Here is a 21,467-nt window from a genome sequence, read left to right as displayed (position 1 = left end):
TTGAAATGCAGGGTGTCATGTCATACTACTGTTCCATTGCAGAAATGTCAGGCTGGCTTCATAAGAAATGGCTTCCATCCTGAAAGGTTGTTTTTTTGTGGGGGGGGGGGTTGTTTTGTTTTTTTGCATGGGATAAAACTCTTGTTGCTGTGGAATGAGAACTTTGAGTTACCTAGCATGGGCAGTTTCTCATTCAGCCTTTCAGGTGACATAGCATCGATTGTCCCTTTTCAGTGTGCATGTGGACAGGGAAGTTGATGCATCTGCTATTTAAAAGGTATGTGAAATAGCAGGATGCTATTGGGACTTGTCTGGATTGCCAGTTAGGCAAAAGGAAGAATCAAGCAGGTAGCCTCTGGCAGTGTTTGCATGGAAGTGGTGATGACTGAGAAGGAAAAAAAAAGGTTGTAACACATGGGGAGTGTGGCTTTCCTGTGTCTTTAAACAGGCCCTTATCTTTCCCTAGCACATGCATTTCTCCTTGAACAATACAGTAGCAATAGGAATCAGTTCTGTAACCTCCGTATGTAGTGTACATAATGAGCAGGTGCCACAATTCAAATCTGAAGCTGGAAAAAATAGCAAATAGCCTAGCAACATTCCCATTTCATGCTAGTACCAAAATCATTATATGAGTTGCAGGCTTTGCACAGGAGCACACAAACTGTGGCCAGGAAGTGATTAGAGCAGTCTCATCTCTCCATGATGTATTCACTCTTTTTTTTTTTAAACTAAGTAACATCATCTCTTCGTATGCTGTTCCACATCATCGTTGTCATCTCTATTGTCATGCAACAATGAGCCTTTTTTGAGCAGGTGCAGTGCATGGTTTTGTATGAGACAGCATGATGGGGATTGGATGCAATTCCACATCAGACTTGCATGCCCTTGTAAAGGGAATTGAAAGGGAAAGAAACCTTGTGATTCTGCATTTCTGACTGGAAATTGAAAGTTAAATTCAGGGAAGTCTGTATTGCTATTAAATTGTCATGACACCTGCAGTACTGACAATAATCATTGTATTCTTTTTTTCTTGAACAATGTTGCACTAATTTCTAATATTGATTTATTTTGATTTAAAGCAATGTCTTATTTTAATTGCCTACACAGCCATAAAATATTTTTAACTTGTGAAGCAACCATCTCCTTTTCATCCTGCTTTCCCTTTTCCAGCTGAATTGTGCTTTCTATACTGCATTTCCCTTAGATATCAAGGAGCCTTGTTTCTGCTTTTTATTAAAACAGCTCAGCTGTGGATTGTGCAATATATGTTGACCAGTACTGATCTGAAAAGTTATTCCATACAACAGTATCTTTTTCAGGGTTACAGGAAGGTGGGAGGGAGCTAGTTGGGAGTTTGGTGGAGCTGAATGATACCGCTTTTTTGTACAATGGCATAGGGCCTAAGCATCCATAAATCCGGTGAAGGTAATGTGAGTTCTGGAGTATTAGGCTCATGCTATATAAATTAGGCCCTATAAAACATACTTACCCATACTACATTCAACCCTCATTTGTAAGGTGTGTCAAAAATGGCAGTTATATGGCTCTGGAAGTGCCATTCTAGTTATGTAAAGATAAAATAGGAGTTAGCCCTTCATCACATTGAGCTTTATTCTCACGTACTTTAGAGCCCCTTTACACTACACTGCCTTGAAATGGTGTAAATAAATCCTCTTACACCCAATGGGCATGTTTATACATACATTTATGCTGGCTTAAATTTATTGTGCAGTAAGCAGGAATAGGCCGGCATCTACACATGCAGGCATTAAAGTCTATTAATGCTATGCAGACTGATTTGGGACTAAAGTTAGTCCCAAGTCAGTCCACACACCATGTTACTGCATGTACTGTACCTATGTCTACAGGTGTGTTACTGCACAGTAACTAATTAGGTATAAATTTACACTCAAGACAGTGCAAGTTGCAATATTTACTGCGCATAGAGACATGTGCATGTAGACACATGCCCATACTGTGCAGTACATGTGCATGTGTAGACATGCCGAGTGTGTTGTAAGGGGACCCTAGTATATCAGGTATAAAAAAATCAGGTCTTTTGATTTCAGTGCAACAGCAGACATGAGTAAGTATGCAGCAGTTTGAGTAGTGATTGAATAATCAGGTCCTATCATAAATATTGTATGTTGATTTCAACAATGCAAATAAGAGAAAGGAGACATGTGGAACTGGCTAAATTCATAGGCTAACCATAGATTATATGTACTGCAAACCACAATATCATGTTTCCTTTGCGGACTTCCATAATTTCAAAGAATCAATCATATTCTCTCAATACAGGAAGCTTTCTGTATCCTACATCTGAAATTCCTATTTTAGCATAATGGCAATAATTCCTTCAAAAAAATCCAGCATATGTGTCCCCAGGAAACTTACTCTAAGATCTTGGGAAACTTCAAAGTAGTATATTTCTAAAGATGGGGTGATGGAGCAGAGGGAACACTTTCCATTCCGTATTATTTTGCATTAGAAATTCGTTTATAAAAATCAAATGGTGTTTTCCAAGTGAACACCATTTGAAACACAAAACTCACAGCTCCAATTAACTACAAAAGCTAAAGCTTCTTCTTAACCTTAGAATAAGAAAAACTGCAGTATCATAATCACTTCAGAGCAGTAACTGCTGGGTTACTAATAGCAGCTGTTAAATGGTTATTGAAATACTTACATACCTTATGGTGAGGCTTTTTACACGTTTGTAAAATACTTTCAGCTCCAAAGATGTATATAAATGGCCTTCTGTGTGCTATATTTGAATATTAATATGGCTATTGTTTATTATTATTATTGTTTTTTCTTACTATACTGCTCTGCAGTCCAAGTCTCTGAAGGAGACTTTATGAAGAGTCATCAAGGGTAGGCATATTTGAAAATGGGCATATTTCATCTATACATAACTGCTTGCAAGTGAATTTCATTAACACGGAACGCCACTTCTTCATCAATCTGTAATTGCAGTAACTGATTGACTCTCTGTCCTTATTCAGCGGAGGAACCTGAGCTTGGAAATTTAACAGTATCAGAGGTTAGCTGGGATGGTTTCCGACCCACATGGACAGCAGCAGACGGGGCCTTTGAGAATTTTGTCCTTCAGGTGCAGGAGTCTAACAATCCAGAAGAATTTCAGAATCATACAGTCCCAGGGGGACTGCGTTCTCTGAATATTACTGCTCTCAAGGATAACACACGCTACAGTATCACCCTGTATGGTATGATTCAGGGCCACAGGACCAAACCCCTTTCCACTGAAACCACGACAGGTACCCTTTCTAAATCATTCATCCGCTTCCACATCCCTTTCTTCTCTGAAGATAGGGGTGTGAGAGCTTGTACACTTGATTAGTTTTGCATGGGTGCCTGTAATTAAAACTCAGCTGAACACCTCTGGCCTGATCAGATTTTCCAGGAAGAGTCTCAGTGCCACCATGATGTCATTTGCTTTAAGAAGGGCCTATTTTTCTTCAGAATTGTTTTTCTTACTTTTTTTTGTTCTTTTTTGTTTGTTTGTTTGTTTTTTGCATACTTACCTCATTTCTTTGACTATTGATGCTAATTACAAAACCCAGTTCTGTAGTGCACATAATCAGAAAGAGCACAGTGTCCTGTGAAAGGTATGGACACCCATTTTTATAGGCCCAGTACACAAAACAGCAAACACTTGTGTTTTTCATATTCCAAAACTGTTGCCAAACCAATGCACAAAGTATATGGATAAGTCTATTAACTGGATTATACGAGGAAGTTGTCCGCAAGGTACTTGACTCAATGACCCAGGGAGTCCTTTCTAGTTCCACATCCTGTATTTAAAGTAGACCAGGATGGAGATGAATTCTTTCAAAGGCCAAAAACATGCATTGAAACATGTAACTTTGTTAATATTGCATGTTACAGTATTGCCGTCCTGTTGCTCTGACAGTAGTGTAAATTGGGAATAACTCCACTAAAGTCAACAGAGTTATGCTAAGGTATAATGAGTGTCAGAGATGAAAATTCGGCCATCAATAACCAAAAGCTGCTTAAAATAATCTGTAATCTAGACCACAGTGTTATGACTCTTCTCTTCACCTTCACTATTCATTCAGCTTTCATTGATGTAAATACAACATATAATAAAAACACTATATATAATAGAAAGCAGATTCAGATCTGGATTTTGAATATGAAAAACCTCAAGAATGCTCCATAAATTGGAGAAATTCAAGCTTATCCTCTGTAAATAAAAAGAGTCTTATTGTAATGATTAACAGATCTCTAATAAATTAGCCTTCGTTTGAAGCAGGCCCAGATGACGTATTCTACCTATTCAGTTGAATATTTATTTTATTTCCTTTCCAGTTTAGATCTGATGCCTCATCAGGTGTTTTATTTGTTATATCTACTGCTGTACCTGCAGTGGGCAGCAGTTGCTATCTATTAGATATAACACAGGAATATCTCCCTCCAGCCTTATTGGGCTATATACTTATGGTAGAAGTTCACATTATTTCAATGTCACACATAACTTTACAGTCACTTTTAGACACTCAGACTGTTTTGAAATAGATAGGACTTTCTAGTTCACATTCCCAAATGACAATACCTGGGGCACAGTGGCTCTTCATTCAGATGTGCTAATGATCTGTTTCATGTAGAACCTGGGCTTCCCATAAGCCCTTTGCAATCTGCTGCAATTTTTTCTCTGGCTTGGAGGACGGCTCAAGCATGGTCTCAATTTCGGTTTCTGAGTACATTTTATTCAGCAGTTAAAACTACACAGGAGAATTTAAAAATAATTAAAAGATAGGGTATGTATAGCTTGTTTGTTGCAATGGCGCTTTAAGAAGCTTGGACTGGCTGGACTGATTTATGACGTGATGCGCTTGCCTTGGGTTGTGTCCTGCATTAAAAACTTCCCGTTGGAGTTCTGAGTATGGGGTGATCCCAGCTTCTACTCCAGTCACAATGCGTAGATGATTGCTTTAAGAAAACAAACAAAGCATTACAGATCTACAAAGAAAAGAGACATTACAGTTTCCTGCCTAAGTATGGCTTATGTTCTGTCTCTACAATACTTCAAAAGAAATAACAGAGGACACTCTGTAGGATATCCCACCTCTTTCCTGGTCAGACATCTGGCTTTTTAAGACATTTTCTTTCTGGGGATTTCCTATTGTGAGACTTCCTTGAGCATTTATGTAGAGCATCAGGGATGCATCCAGGAGGAGAGAAACCGCAAGGGGGCTATCATAGCACCAAATTTTGGCTCTAGCTCCAGGATTACATGCCAACTTCCATATTCTTGAAAGTGAGAGGGAGTGGGGAAGAGCTAAAATGAAACACAACCTTTCCCCCTTGATAAAGTAAGGGTTCAAGTTTCAATTTCTCTTAAAAGAGTGAAGGAATGTGTTGTTCTTTCACATCTGCTTTCATGCTCAGATCTCAGGATGCATGTCTGCTCTCAGAAGGATGGAAAAATCGCCATGGCCTTGCAGCTTTCTTTTATGCAGCAATTTTAGACATTTTCTTTTTTCTTTTTCTTTTTTTTTCTTTACTTGCTTCTCTTTAGCTACTGCTGGCTTGCAGCAAGCTGCTGTTTGAACCTTCTGTTCCAGGGTCAGCTTAGAGCTTTGGCAGATGGGAAGCAATATATGCAAGAAGAGCATTTCTGAACATCGGGAATTCAAGGGGTATCTAATTCTAACTCATTTTGTTCTCCTCTTCAGCAATGCACCCAGAAGTTGGTGAGCTAAACGTTTCCGGCATTACTCCAGAAGGCTTCAACCTTTCCTGGACAGCCACTGAAAGGGCCTTCGAGACCTTTACCATTGAAATTATTAATTCTAACAGGTTGTTGGAGCCCATGGAGTACAACATCTCAGGCAATTTAAGAACTGCTCATATCTCAGGGCTATCCCCCAGCACTGATTATATTGTCTACCTCTATGGGATCACTCCTGGTTTCCGCACACAGGCAATAAGTGTTGCTGTTATTACAGGTATATAAACCTACCTCATATTCTAACTCTTCTTTCTCCTTACAGGGCCATCCCTTTTCCCTGGCCTTATTTCTCCCACCCAGCTTCCCATCAGTTTATACTTATTCACATCTTCCGATGAAGAGTGTTGGGAGATGTTTTAAATTAAGGTTACATTTAACCATGATCTCACTCAGGGAGAGGCATCCATGACCATGACAGATTATCTCACTCACAGCAGAAATAATAAGCTTTCTCTTGCTCGACTCCATCAGAATAGGGACAACTTCAGAGAGAATGGGATACTCAGTAAGTCATCTCAAGAACTGAGCCTTGAGGTGATGTTTTTCTATAAACACCTCAGCTTTGTGACATGTTTGTATCTGTTATGACGCATTTAGGGGGTGCTGTTTCTCTTGAATAAGAAACTGTAGTAGCTATAGGTAAAGGTTGTTTTGGGGTGGAGGAGTTACCTTGCTGCTGGCTTTGCATGGGTTTCAGGTGAAATTCAAGCTGTGAGTGGATTTGTACAAAGTAAATACACCACTTTAATTCCAGTTAAAACCTCAAATAACTGCTGCTGAAGGACAAAAAGGATGCATAGGGCTGATACTGACACAGAATAGGTATGGACTTATATTTTACCACCTAATACAACCTGAAGTTTCACATTTCGTCCTGTCTTAGCAAGGACCCTAAAAGGAAAGAAAGAAATCTGCCATTAGATTAATAATAGCATAAAGCTGGAAGTAGTAAGATATCCAATTACAAAACTGCTAGATCTCCTCTCAGGGTAGCAATACAGTATCTCACACAATAGTTTAACACGAGAGCTGTGCAATGCTTTGGTCCCTGATTTGGTTTGGTGACGATTTGGCCAATTTGACGGATGAATCTCTGAATCCAAATCAAATCAGAGGACCCTTTAATCTCTCCAAATGGAATTGTAACCCTCTGAATTGTTTCAGAAAGATTCGGACACAGACACAGCTTTACATGTTTTTTCTACATACCTCTAGATACCCGGTGCAGTTCATGTGTGCTGTGATGTTGGGGCACATGGAGTGTCCCATAGGCATGCAGCGCTCTCAGCAGCAGACCCAGAAGTGAACCAGAAGCACTTCCAGTCCACTTCTGGGTCTGCCACGGAGTGTGCAGGGAGCCCCCCACACCCCCCGAGTTCAATGACTGGTGTCTCCTGAGTCTGGGGGGGCACTCAGGGTCACCCAGCAGCTGATTGCTGAGCTGGAGAGGCATGGGGGGGGGGTCCCAGCTCACTCCCTGGCAGACCTGGAAGTTGTCTGGAAATATTTCAACTCCACTTCCAGGTTTGCTGCTGAACATGTGGAGCCTCCCCCACCCCCCGCCCCGCGCTCCTGTGGGACTCTCCATCTGCCCCAGCACCGCAGCGATCTCAAGCCATGCTGGTACCTTGAAGAATGTAGAAAAAACTTTTAAAGCTGTGTCTGTGTCCAAATCGCTGGTTCTCCGAATCGGCTTCGAATCTTCATACTTGCATTCAGCCAAATCGAATCAGGAAGAGTGATCCGAACTAATGAATTGAATCACTGTCCCCGATTAGGGCTGAATCCAAAACCAAATCAAATAGGGCCCGCTTTGCACTCCCCTATTTAACACCCATATTAACTGTTGCCTTTTGACACAGTTTGAACAAATTTATCTCTTAGTACAATGCCTATGTTATCCTAGGGAGAAATTACAAAGATAAAACCACTTGTATTTCATCAGGGATTGCAAAGAATAAGTGTGTCATCTTAAGAGGTATAAATCTGAGGAATTTTGATTCCACCCCAATATGATTATACCAGAAAGATCTGCAGAACTTTAGGAAATCAGGCATGGTTTAGCATAGTAGCATGTATCTGTGACTAAATCAACAACAGCCATGTTTTCTGTGTGGAGAATAGCATTCTGGAAGTTAAATGAATTTGGAGTTCTCCACCTGGGGACTGTAGGTTGCAGAGAGCCATCACTGGGTCATGGCCAACCTGCCCTTATTGCTAAAGGAGACTGGGGTGAGTCTGGTTCAACTGTGACTGGGATAGGATGGGGAAGGGGCACCAGGGCTAGCTAATCAAATAAGTCTTTTTTCCACCTCTGATTACTGTTGTTTTATTTGTTTTATTTCATTTTACTTTTACTCTGTGTTTTAATAATTGCAACACATGTCCATTTGTTTTTCTTCTTATAGTAGATGAACCTCTCCTTAGCAAACTAACTGTCTCAAACGCTACCTCAAACAGTGCGTCTCTCACGTGGGAAGCACAGGACACTGCCTTTGATCACTTTGTTTTAGAAGTCAGAAACTCTGACTTGCCTTTGGACTCCCTGGTGCACACAGTGTCAGGGGCTTCAAGAAGTTTTGTAATCACCAATCTAAGAGCTGCCACTAATTACACTGTCCAACTCCATGGTCTAGTTGATGGGCAAATTGGTCAGACTTTGACAGCAGTGGCAACCACAGGTATTTCATCTTCAAGGTTTGCTTTTTCTATTGTTTCTTCCACTGTCTTCTAAGCTGCTCTAGAACGTGGCTCTGGTCAGACATCACCATTTCTCATCTAAGCCACCCTCTTTAGTATGGGAAGAAGTTGAATGAGCTGAACCCAAGCCCATTCTAAAGAAAGGATATCTAGGACCATGAGAAAGGCCGAAAAAGTGTCCCCACCATTAAGGGAGCAACACAGTAAACCTCTGATTGGTTTCTTTATATATACACTTATTTGCAAGTTCTGTGTATATATATATAACTGACTTGGTCCAGATGGATTTCTCTGGAATATCTTTGCCTTTGGTCTGAAATAATACTGACATTCATTCTATATCATCCATCCTCATTTGCCTGTGACCCTCCATGAGGGTGAACTCTCTTTGTCCTACCAGAAAGGCATCTGCATGCCATTTTGGTTCCTTGTTTGTAAAGGTCACATGTCTCTTATGGTATTGGCATTTGCATTTCTCTACTGGTGTTTTCTGTGGCATGCTGAATCACCAACAGGCACTGCATGGAGTGGTCCAGTTATCTAATGCTGGTCCAAGAGTGTTTTCTCTGCCTGGCATATTTCATGTCCCCCCCACTAGTAAAGAGCTGGGATCAAAAAGAAGTCCATTCCTTCTTGATGATCAGCCTCCCACTCTATCACTTGCATCATTGCTGGTGAGTCTTAAATGGACAGTTCAGTACTTTCCGCTGGATGCCAGAGCTCTTCTGAATGCTGGTGGTGACTCCAGAATATTGGGATCCTACTAAACCTTGCCTGGAGAGATACTTTCACCTTGTGTTGCATGTAGTAACTCCTGGAATTTGGGTGCCATGATATGGGCCTGCTTGACATGGATGCAAATGGCATGTGACGGAATGTGCCTGTTTCAGGATCGGGATAGAAAAGATTGTTCTCTTCAACCTGCATGCAGGGCTGAGGGGTCCGTGTCTGGTATCACTACATTCTCCATCTACAGTTGTCTGCCTCTGCATCCCAGTCTTCAGAAGCACTAAGCTTTCCCAATGACAATTTCATTACCAACCATGCTGGCACTACTGGTCGCTAGATGACAGCATGATGACAGACCCAGCATGCATCCTTAATTGGGGGCACTTAGAAGCACCTGCTCCTGGACTAGGGAATGGGGTGACAAACTCTCTCCTAAATCATTTACGCTGAGTCTCGGGTGGGAGAATCAGTTCTGGAACAGTTTGCAGCACTTCAGTTATTTCAGTTATCAATACAGTTTTGCTCTTCAGTTGTTCTGTTGTTCATTGATGTGTCTGTTATCTTCCCCAGCATGAATCACTTACAGAATTAATTCCCCTAAATAATTACTGATTCCATTTCACCAAGGTGTCCCAAAACATTTTGATAAAATGGTTTCCATAAATGATTTATTGATTCATTTAAAAATAAAATAAATGGCTTTGCTCCAGTTCAAGATATTCAGTTTGAGGATGAGATCAATACATGGGACATTTCTGTGTATGAGGAAGGCTTTTATCATCAGAAGAATATGGGACTAAAAAAGTATAATGGCCTTCATTCAATATTCAGCAATATGGCTAAATAGATAAAGGTCCTTAATTGGAACTCATCCTACCTGAATTCCTGTAATTTTCTCTGCCACCAGTTGCTGGGTGATCCAAACAAGTTCCTGTACTTCAATACCCCAAGCCTCAATGTCCCCATAGCCCACTGGTGGGGATAATTATATTGACCTTCTTCTGTGCATGAAGCTCTCTGACTTTTATGCATTAAAATCTCCCTTGCTTTATCTAATAGATTTGGCTTTTTCAGAATAAAGTCCTGGTACATATTCCTGGACATTGCACAAAGGGGCTTAGTGATGCTGCACCACTCTGCATTACAGGATTTATCATGTAGGCGTTTTGCTTCTACCATAATCCATAGCTGTGGGTTAAGCACCTACAAGATGAGTCCGATACAGGGGGAGAGTTAGACATTGCACAATGAAACCCACAATAGCCAAAATACTTGGCTGCCTAAACTAGCCAATAGGACATATTGAGAAGAGGGCTGACTTGAGGTGCCTATGTGCTTTTGTGTGTTTGGGCCTCACAGCTTCATTTCCAGAGGTGCTGACCATTTGCAAGTTCTCTTTGAATTCACATGGGCAGCATGCGTCTGGCAGTTCTGTAAATCAGGCTGAAGATAATTCTAAAAATCTAGTTTTCTTAAGAAATAGAACCAAAAAAAAAAGAACAAGTTAAAATGCAATGGAAATTATACCACCAGCATTCAAACAGTTGTTATGAATACCCAGTTTGTCATTCTATTATGTGCTGCAAAACAGGTGCTAAAAGCTAGGTACAACGCAGTACAGACACCGCTTTAAGCAGCCATAACCCTCCGTTGCTTATTAGCACAGCTCTTCGCTAAGTAATGCCTTCTCTTCACCTGTGTTCCTTTCCCTTCAGAGGCTGAGCCACAGCTGGGCACGCTAACACTCACAAACGTTACCCCCGACAGCTTCAACCTCTCATGGACCACAAGAAATGGGCCTTTTGCAAAGTTTGTTATAAATGTTAGAGATTCCTATTCAGCACATGAACCTCAGGAGCTTACAGTGTCGGGAGGTGCCCGCAACGCTCACATCTCAGGCCTGGTAGATTACACTGGCTATGATATTAATATTAAGGGCACCACCAGTGCAGGTGTCCACACAGAGCCCCTCACTGCTTTTGTCATGACAGGTACCCATTTAAAGGTTCTTTTTGGTTTCTTTTTTTTTTTTTTATTTATTCTTTTAAAATTTATTTTGCCATGGAGCAAAGTACAGAATTTTCTCTTTTGCTCCCCTATGTAACAAAATGTCTGCTCCAGCAATGCTGGCTATGCTTAGTGGCTTCAGATCACATAATGATGTTGATGCTTAAAGAGATTATTCAGTATTGGAGGCTCAGAGAAAGTGTGCAGCAGGGTCAGGTGGACCAATGAGCATGTGTGGCTGGTATCACAAGGCCAATAATCTAATCTATAGCACTTGTTGGGATTCAGAGCAGCACTGCCTGTTTAAGATTCCTGTTGTCTTGTAGGCTCAGTTACACTGTGTAGTCCTGACAGTGTGTGAGGCTGACAGCTCCTTTCTGTGCGACTTGTGAAATTTCAAAGGGCCAGGACTTTAGCTCTAGAGCCTAGTTGAGGCTTTTGAAGTGGTAGTAATATCCTGTGAAGCTGAAAACCCATTACTGTTACTATTGAGTAGCATTGGCAAAACATATTTTTTGTAAATTATTCAGAAAAATCAAATATTTTCTACTAACCATATTGGGGAGCAGCAGTTACTGGCATGAGCTCTCAGTAAGTCAGTGAGATGTCCTGTGTAATTGCTCACCGGTTGGCCCTTCACAAATTGGCCTTTGGTTGACCAAGTATCTCTTTTATTAATTCATTTTCATTTAGATTTATGCAAAACCTAAAAGCAGCAACCTATTGCTGTAGACATCTTCAGCTTGTATTAAAATCACAAGCTGACTAATAAAAAGAAAAAATCAATGCCACAAACTCCTCCATATATAAGCACCACTTCAGCTACAGATTCCATTTTTTCCCAAAGATAGAATCTAAATATTTCTGGTTATTTTAAAGTCTTGAATAACTTTCTGTTCAGGGTAATTGAAAAGTTCTATTAAAAATCTGAAATAAAAGGAAAGTTATTTTGAACCAAAAAGCCAGAATTTTTGTTCAAAAATATTAAAAACAAGCTATTATGATCATCTATTACTTTTTTCAAATTTGGTTTCATTTCAAACCAATTGTCAAAACCACCCCTTTCCTGCATAAAAGTTTGATTTTGACTAACTTGCCTTCTCCAACAGAAGCGTGTTACTTAAAAAACACAGAACAAAACACTATTTATAAATATCCATTGAAGTAAATGGAAGCTTAGTCTTGTAGGAGTGGTAGATTTTATGAATGGAGTAAAATGGAACAACTGGGGCAAGAATTTGTGAATGAAATTGTGATGTTTAGTAACCACCCTGAAGGCCCCCCCAAAAAAAGCTCCGTACTCACCAGCTCACAATGTCAAATTGTGCATATTTTTAAATGAGCTCTTTGAAAAATCCAGCCACTTATTTTAATGGTCAGTGGCAACTGAACTCTTGACAATCCCTTAAATTAAAACTAAGGATATTTTGGTCTGAAAATTATCAGGGAGGAGGGAAATCTATACTGGAATCCCTTTAAGTTGTTGACATAAAAAGGGAAGCTTGCCCATAATTAATTGGCAGATTAGGTAGCTAGTCTGATCTGAAGCCATTAGCCCCTAACTTTATCTAGTGAAATTTCATTTTTTCAAAGAAATAATCCTTGGGTAATTGAGAACTTGTGCTTCCAATGACCTTAATTCTAATTTTACTGGGTCAATCCTTGGAAGAAAAAGCAAAAGATAGTGGTTGAAAGTTAGATACAGGAGGAGAAATATCAGGCTTTTTATTAAATTACCCAAATAATTTCTAAGCCTGTATTATTTATGATTCACTGTGTGTATGTGAAATTAAATGAATGTGTTTAATCACTTATGTTGAGGATGTTCAAAGAGGCCAAAGACAGTTAGGTGCTGAAATACTACTGATGTTAAATGGGAATGTGGCATCTAACTCCTTTAAGCTCCTTTGAAAATCCCTCCTTTGTTGTGCTGGTCATGCATTTCCATTAAATCCTATGGGTTGCGGGAGATTTATGACTGATTTATGGTGGCTTCCATGACGCTGTTTAACTCGCAATATTTTTCGCTTCTTTTCTTTTTTGTGTTTTGTGCACCTTCCCTTCTTTTAGAGGCCATGCCCCCACTGGAAAATCTAACTGTCTCTGACATTAACCCTTATGGGTTCACAGTGTCCTGGATGGCATCGGAGAATGCCTTTGACAACTTTCTAGTAATCGTGGTGGATTCTGGCAAGCTGCTGGACCCACAAGAGTTCCTTCTTTCAGGAACCCAGCGGCATCTGAAGCTTAAAGGCCTTATTACTGGCATTGGCTATGAGGTTATGCTTTATGGTTTTGCCAAGGGGCGCCAAACAAAGCCCCTAAGCATTGTGGCCATTACAGGTATTTGAACGTGAACAAATTATTCTTTTCAATCCTTCCTTTCACACTTATATTCTCACTTGGAAGATGTTCTGTGCAATCCATTTGCAAAACAACCATGGCTTTTGCATCCTCTTCATCATGGCAACACATACTTCATCATGATCAATAGGTTCACTAGCATGATTTCATCCCCTGTTTCTTGGTGCTTTCTTTATTTCCTGCCTGTATGGGGTTCAATGGGAAAAAAATGAGAGGAGGGTGGAAGGGAAAATTGCTCTTGTTTGCTCCATGCAAGAATCCTTTATGGGAGTCTTTAAAAAAAACAGACTGGACTCAGAAGTTCATCACATGAACAGCCTCTGGCATCTCAAAATTTTCCACCTATGAGGACCATTCAGGAAGAAAGTTATTATGAACTTCCTGCCCATAAGTTCCTTCCTTTCATTCGGTATGCAGATTGACTAAGAAAAAAAATCAAGAATGATCATTACAACTAGCAGAGTTGGTGTTCCTGTCAGCATGTGATTGCCCATTCTCTCATACGCATCATAGCTGAGCTTCTTCAGCTGCATCTAGGCTTTCTTGAAAAGTACTGTTACCTGACTGCCTCTGTAGTCCAACCTGTACCCTCCATCAAATTCCATCCAATGAGTTTTCTGACTCTATATATCAGCAAAGCTTGAGTTATTCACCTGAATGTTGGCATGAATATAAATGTGCACCTCTCACTGTGGAAAAGGCAAGCACATTGGAGGTACTAGAATGTTTGCTGATGATGACAGTAAAATTTAAGACAAGATTGCTGCAGCTAGGGAACCCAGGGGCACATTATGAGGGAGATAAAAAAAATAATTAGTGCAGACCTATCCTTGGGTTAAGTAGTATGACTCACAGAAGTCAAATTGTTTGATATAACATGGTTAAAAACAGTCAATGAAATACAGACCAGCAATATTTCCCCTCCTTTTCTATCTCCAAAGATGACACTAAAGGTTCTAGAAAAACTTTTTTCGGACATAAGGGTACAGCTCAGAGGATATGGGTCTTCAATATTCTTCATTTATTTCAAAGGAGAAGTGGATATTCTAATTCAGCTTTGATCAGAAACATCAGGAAGGCTAGGACCATGTGCAGAAAGTGTTTGACATAAGGGAAGGAATCTCTTCAGTGGCTTCTCTATAGGGCTTTTCTTCCCTATCAAACGTGGAGAAGCAAGCGGTATTGTAGACACTGCTGTAAATTATTAATGATGGGTTTTTTAAAAAAATAAAGTTCTAGTGGAAGACAGAGAACAACTAAATATCAGCATGTTTATTAATGCACAACAGGGGCATATTCTGTATACCCCGATAATGGTTCCATTGTTGGATACTGAAAGTTTGCACATGGCCATATACACATTATCATACATCTTGTACTATACATGTATTACTCTAAAGATTCAACCCTTACCGGGCTTTTCCCCCTTCCTTTTAATAGCAAGCCAACTGTTTCCATTTCTTTGAACTGTGGCTGGATTCTTATAGCACGCTGTAACCTGACCTAAGGCAGGTCACTATGAACTGGTAAAAAAAATATGTATATGTGATCAATCATTTCTTTTTCCCTACTGCTATTTTCTCCTTTTTTAGAAGCAGAACCTGAGGTCGACAACCTTCTGGTTTCAGATGCTACCCCAGATGGCTTCCGTCTTTCCTGGACTGCAGATGATGGGGTTTTCGACAGCTTTTTTATTAAAATCAGGGATATCAAAAAGCAGTCTGATCCATGGGAACGTATAGTACCGGGTCATGAACGCACCCAAGATATAACAGGGCTGAAAGAGGGTACTGAGTATGAAATTGAACTCTATGGAATTATCAGTGGACGGCGTTCCCAACCCATAAATACAGTAGCTATCACAGGTATTGTCCCTACAATGGAGGGGAAAAGCATCATGCATATAACTCTCTCTAATTGCTCTCCATCTCTTATCCAAGTTGTCCGCTGAATTTCACAGACTGTCTCTTGCCCACATTCCTAACCCACATTTTGTGGTTCTTTGCCATGTGCCTAATCTGATGGAACTTTCTCACCTTCTTCTGCCTGACTGTCTTCATTATGTCATAAAAGACTGCGTGCTTTATTTCATACTTGTTACCTGAAGGTAAGACAACAGAGTCTAGGGATCAGCACAGATTTCAAGAGCAAAAAGTGTTTTCCCTCTTGCTGGTCATTCCCATGAACCTCCCTGTTGACTTTAGGACAGCCTACAGTCCCATATCTCTATCCTACATCAGCTTGCCAACATATAAAAAAGGGCTAATAAATCTCACCAAGGGCCCAGGGGTGCTGAAAGACTAATCAGTTAGGTCTTGATCTGCAAGATACTAACCGCTATCAACCTTCAGCTGAAGTGCTCAACATGACACAGAAGTCTCTAGTCTCTGACAGAATTAAGCCTTTAATACCTGTGAAATGCTTTGTAGTTTTCACCTGGAGGATACATGGGACATGGGTATTACTAGTGTGCAAAACACTTTGGTATCAGTGACTACTCAGCTGAATTTACCACCTAATAGCATCCTCAGTGGAAAAAGCAGGTGCAAGGGGTTACAAATGTTATTTTATCTTTTAAAAGAAGAGACCATGGCCTGATTCCACAGTGCCTTATACCAGCTTTACATGGGTGGAACTCTTCTGACTTTAATGGAGCCAGGGAGGGCAACAAACACAGTAATGTTGTTGTTCCAGTACATCCACTGCATTATTCTTGAGTGTCTTAACTCCCGTAGGTACCACTAAAAATCTCTACCAAAACTAAACCCCACTTTCAGAGCACTTTACCCCCCACCCTTCCACTACAGTTGAGAGAAGGAGGGGGCCATTAAGGGCACAGACAAAAGTGACAATTGTTGCCTGGTCTGGCCACAGAAAGCAGTTTATAGCTGGGACCAAACACAAACGGAAAGCTGCAGCTTGCTTTAAAAATGACTGATCGGGTGAAAATCTGACCCCTCATTACTATGAGGGGTCAGATGAAGATGTTTCAAAATAGAGTCTTTTATAACTTCCAGCTGCACTGCCTGCCAGCCTCGAGCTGTTTTCAGAGTGGGTGGGGAGGAAAGGGAGCAGGGGGAGTTCAGACTAGGGGATGTGCAGCCGCTACTGGAGGGTATTGGAGCCCCTGCCTCAGCCCCTCTGAGGTTTGGGGGGGGGGCAATTCACCCACCTCACCCTCCACAGCTGGCTGGGAAACTCCTAGAATGAGCCCCCCCTGCTCCCTTCCCCTTTCTGAAAACTTTGAAGCCTTGCAGGGAGCAGTGGCCATTGGTAGGGGAAACCCACAGCAGGCTCCCAGCCAGCAGCTACATCCCTTCCTCCCTGGAACCAACAGTGAACTTCTGTTTGCTCCTGGGGATCACTGTAACTCAGAACACTTCCTGTGAGGGATTCTCAGTAGGGCTGCACTTCTGTCTGCACCTGAAAAAAATGCTGAGGCAGTAGGGGAGTAGCTATTTTGTTTTCCAACAGTGACCAGATAAAACATTTTGCAAGTTTGTGCTAGATTTGCCAAGTGTGTTGGTCAAAAACCAGCAGAACGCCTCCCACAAAAGCTGAAGCATTCAGTTTGACATTTTTCAATGAAGCATTTAGGGGGCGGTTTCCAGTTCCAAACAATGTTGAAACAAAACATTTTGAAATGTAGGTCAGTTTTGTTTAAGAAAAATATTAAATGCTTGAAAATGAATTCAAATTCTTTATTTGGATGAACGAATGATGCTGTTTGACCCCAAATAGTTTTTAAAAATTCTGTTTACTGAAAAAATTAAACATTCATTTCAAATCAGCTTGATTTTTTTCTTTGTTTGTTCAGTCCTACAAGCAAACAAAGATGTTACTTATTTGCAAAACTTTTACTGATTATCTTTATTCAATGTCTTAAAAGGCTTTGATGAGAAAATCAGTACTGAAAGGTATCTCCTGAGATGCATGGCACCATGATTCATCTGACCAATTATGGTGCTAATTCTTAGCTGGAAAATGCACATTTCTGATGAGCTCCCAACTGATTACAATCACTCTCTTAAATAAACAGCAAATGAATATACGTAGTCTCTGAGACATTTGCACTAAGCAGAGTGTCCATCCATCACAGACAACCTTTCTTCTCACCAAAGGTTTGACTCACAACTGGGAAATGTTTAAAGTCAACTGTACTTGTTAGCAGCGTGTCCCCATTTTCCCTGACTCACAGGATATTTATGGTAAATCACTGGCAGTTATAATTTTCCTCATGACTACATTCTTATTCAGCCCTTTCAGAAAGATTTAGGTGCATGTCAGCTACTGAAGCCAATAGTGCAAAAGACAAACACCCATAAATAGCCCATGGATAATTGATAATAGATATGGGCCCATAAAAATGCAACTAAATAACTCAGGTGGCAGGTTATACCATTCCTGACAATGACAGTCAATGGCACCAGGAAAGCTAAATAGCTTTTTGATTTACTAGTTATTAGTCTTCAAGAACATTTGGGCTTTGATGGCAAAAAAGCATTTGGCAGCACCAAAGTAGGTAGCTAAAGATGGATTATAATGAGTCCTACTTCACGATGGCCTGAGTGAGTACAAGCTCGGGCCACCAAACTCTCTTTTATCCTCCGTTGTATTTCTTATTATTGTTTAATTTTCCCCAGATTGTCACTTCATGGCTAACTTTGCAACCATAGCTAAGTGTGATGCAACTTTATTTAACCTATTTTGCTTTTTGCTTTGCTTTTTGGCGGGGGGGGGCGGGTGCTTACTTTTGAACACACTTCTAGAACCAATGTCTACAGAAAACGGTGGAGATAATTTACAGTTCTCAGGGGAGCTTAGGTTGTTTTCCTTTCCTTTTGCTTCAACCGATTTAGCATTCCTGGCACTGGAACTCCTGGAATACCTGGAGCCTACAACCCTCCTCAACTCCTTTCCTGCAATCTTTCCAAGCTGTCTTACTCAGAGCCTTCTTTTTTCTCTTCACCCTACACGCTGGCATGTCTCCACCAATCATTTAAATGTGGCTCGTGTTTGGTATTTGTCCCTCCTCTGCTAATGGACTTCTCTTGTGTGGGCTATTTATTTTTGTTAACACTCATCAGAGTTGTTTTGGTTACAGTCAAAAAGCAGATTAGGACTGAAATGCCTGAATATAAACTATCCAGCGCCAGGTCTCTTCCCCCAGTGCTGCTGGGGGCCCCTCCACATTCAGATCACAGGAGCTTAAATTCCAACTCGTTGAAATATTTTTCAGTCGGGGGCAAAATGCTGTCATACATCTTCAGACTGAATCTCAAAAACACCCATGAGTTACTCTAATTATTCAAGAAGTGCATGCAGCAAGATTTAAACACTGTCTGATTCCAGGCATCATGTATACAAAATCAGGAGCCAGTTTTGGGAAGGCAAGAAGTGTGTGTGTGTGTGTGTGTGTGTGTGTGTGTGCGCGCGCGCCTGTGTGTGTCTGTGTGTCTGTGTGCACGCGTGTGCGTGTGTGAGTGTCTGTGTGCACGCGTGTGCGTGTGTGACTGTTTAAAAGCAGTGCCCCCAAAAATATTACTACATCACAGTCCCACCTCCCCTCATAAATCCATGAGCTCCCGGGTTCCACCTATGCAAAAATAAAGATGGATCTATATTTTGTGCATGCTCTGGCTGCTGTTCCTCCGGTAATGCAAATCAGACACAAATCCAGCTTAACTGGTTGGCATTTCCAGAGAGGCACAAAGCTCCTGGAGCTTACCAATGAATCCACCCTATGTTGTTATTCTTATTTATTGAGTGCCAACAATGTGCTTACTGTTGTACAGAATAAGACAACTTCTGCCCAAAGAGCTTGCTGCTCAGGCATGAGCTGCCATTCCTTCACAAGGCACATGGCTCATCTGTGCCACTTTAAATTCTGACTAGTGAGGCCCCTCACTTTGGAGAGAGCAAGAGAAACAATTTTAGTTCTAGGAGTGAAAATTAAATAAATTCCTTCCCTTTCCACCTCCCTCTAAACCATTTGTTCTCTGACTCTAAATATTCCATCACTTCAGAGCCAGGGAAAGTATTTTTCCTGTCTTTCTCCCTATGGTAAAATCCTAATCTTATATGCAAAGACCAAGTTAAAGAGGCTTGAAGTAAGGGGCCCTACTTTGGGGCTAAAGTGAGGGAATCCCTTCTTTTTTATTTTATTTTTTTGGTAATCAGGGTACAGAGTTAGCAGTACGTATTAGTAAGATTAGTATAGCCATGCCACAGATGATACTATAGTCCATTATACACATCAGCAGGCAGGTTCATTTACAGCTATGGTCCCAGTGGATACCTCTAACCTATTGCCTGCTACTGCAAAGAGAATGAGGTAGGATTTTGCTGCCTTCTCTCTGCAAGCTGGAAGTCCTTCCTTTGGTGCAAAGGGTTCCCTCTTTACACTGCGCCTTCACCAACTTTTATTTGGGTTAGGCTTCAGTTTTATTTTTCTGGATTCTGCAGTATCATTTAGGATTTGATCCTGCAAATTACTGATCTCCCTCAGCTCCCTTTGCAGTCAGCAGGCACTTAGGATGTCCAGCATCTCACAGGACAGGGCTTTTTATGCACTTAGACCCCAGTTTCAAGACCTTAGTGGCAATCCACCCTATTACAGCCTTGGCAGCTTGAAAGCAGACTTTTTCCAACCTAAAGACAGCTATGGACAAATATATTTCAGGACGCATGAGTGAGATTCAGGAGATTAAATAAAAAACTAAAAATAATCTGAATGAATTTGAATTATGACGAGCAGAGTTTCTGTAATTAAAAAAAATAAAAATAGTCCCATAAATGTAAATTTTTCATAGCCACTGAAGACTCCAGTATTTCCCTGTATTATAGGATCCTACATACATGTAGTTAACAGCTGTTTTACCAGGCTAAACACTGCTGTAATTTTATTGAACAAAAATCAAAACCAAAAGGAAGATTGTTCTAAGTGTGTGATAAAAAATTGTAAGCGCATGGAATCTTTTGATCTAGCATTGTGTGGATTGAATATTTATAGCTTTTTTTCTCCTGGGATAGAAACTTGAAATCAATGTTATTCCAGTGAGAAGGATGGATATATACATGATCTAACTTTTTCTGTGTTCTCTATGGTGTGTTTCTCTGCTCGCCCTACTCTGCTGGTAGCCATGGGATCTCCCAAAGGAATCAATTTCACTGACATCACTGAAAACTCAGCTACAGTCACCTGGATGCTTCCAAAAACCCGAGTGGAAAGTTTCCGGATTCTCTATACCCCCAAAACTGGAGGTGAGAATGCAAGAATATAGAAAACACTGATGAGAGAGAAGTGAGCAAGTTGAAGTGATTGCATTATTCTGGTGTCTATTACTCAGCTGGCACATCTACATATGCATTTGATTTGTCCTAAGTTTATTCTGGTGCAAAATACTCTGGAGTAAATGCTTTTGGGCAGGTGTCTACACATGTAGGGATTAGGGAGGAGATTTGCTGCTCTTTGCACCAAGTTTCCTGCAGCCCTGCAATGGGCCCCTGCTGCCACCTAGGGGAGGTCAAGGCTCCCCCTGGGTGCTAGCCAAGGGGCTGGCAGGGAGCACTGGGCCAGGAAACAGCTGTCTCCTGGCCTCAAGTAGCTGCCTGCTAGGGCAGGGACAATGTTCCCCTGCCCCAGCAGCAGGGATCTCCTGGCCCTGGTTCCCCAATCAAGGGCAGGAGACTTGAAAAGAGCTTCAGGGGAGAGGCAGGTCTCAGCTCCCTAACCAGAAATGCCAGTGAGGCGTATAGCAGCTAACTTGCTGCTAGTTGCCCCACCGGCAGATTGGGGCAGGGGACTGGGACCTACCCCACCCCTGTAGCTCCATGCCTCAATCCCCTGCAAAGGTGGACAAGGAGCAGGATCCCCTGTACCTCC

General features: G+C 41.1%; 1 protein-coding gene across 8 annotated transcripts in view; it reads left to right on the top strand.

Moving 5' to 3' along the window:
* The window catches only part of TNC (tenascin C), a 90,861-nt gene that overhangs the window by 54,500 nt on the left and 14,894 nt on the right, over positions 1-21,467 (top strand). For 2 of the 8 annotated variants that reach the window (XM_019540641.1, XM_019540634.1), the window contains 7 exons: positions 3,012-3,284; positions 5,727-5,999; positions 8,191-8,463; positions 10,927-11,202; positions 13,289-13,561; positions 15,175-15,447; positions 20,723-20,845. In XM_019540641.1, the coding sequence (XP_019396186.1) occupies positions 3,012-3,284; positions 5,727-5,999; positions 8,191-8,463; positions 10,927-11,202; positions 13,289-13,561; positions 15,175-15,447; positions 20,723-20,845 (1,764 nt within the window). The remainder of the gene's footprint in view (positions 1-3,011; positions 3,285-5,726; positions 6,000-8,190; positions 8,464-10,926; positions 11,203-13,288; positions 13,562-15,174; positions 15,448-20,722; positions 20,846-21,467) is intronic. The other 6 variants (XM_019540635.1, XM_019540636.1, XM_019540637.1 and 3 more) reach the window with 6 other exon arrangements.

The sequence above is a fragment of the Crocodylus porosus genome, unplaced genomic scaffold, assembly GCF_001723895.1.
Source record: "Crocodylus porosus isolate Cpor-Errol unplaced genomic scaffold, CroPor_comp1, whole genome shotgun sequence".
NCBI lineage: Eukaryota > Metazoa > Chordata > Crocodylia > Crocodylidae > Crocodylus > Crocodylus porosus.
The sequence above is the reverse complement of the archived record's forward strand: the minus strand, read 5'-3'. Positions and strand labels throughout refer to the sequence as shown.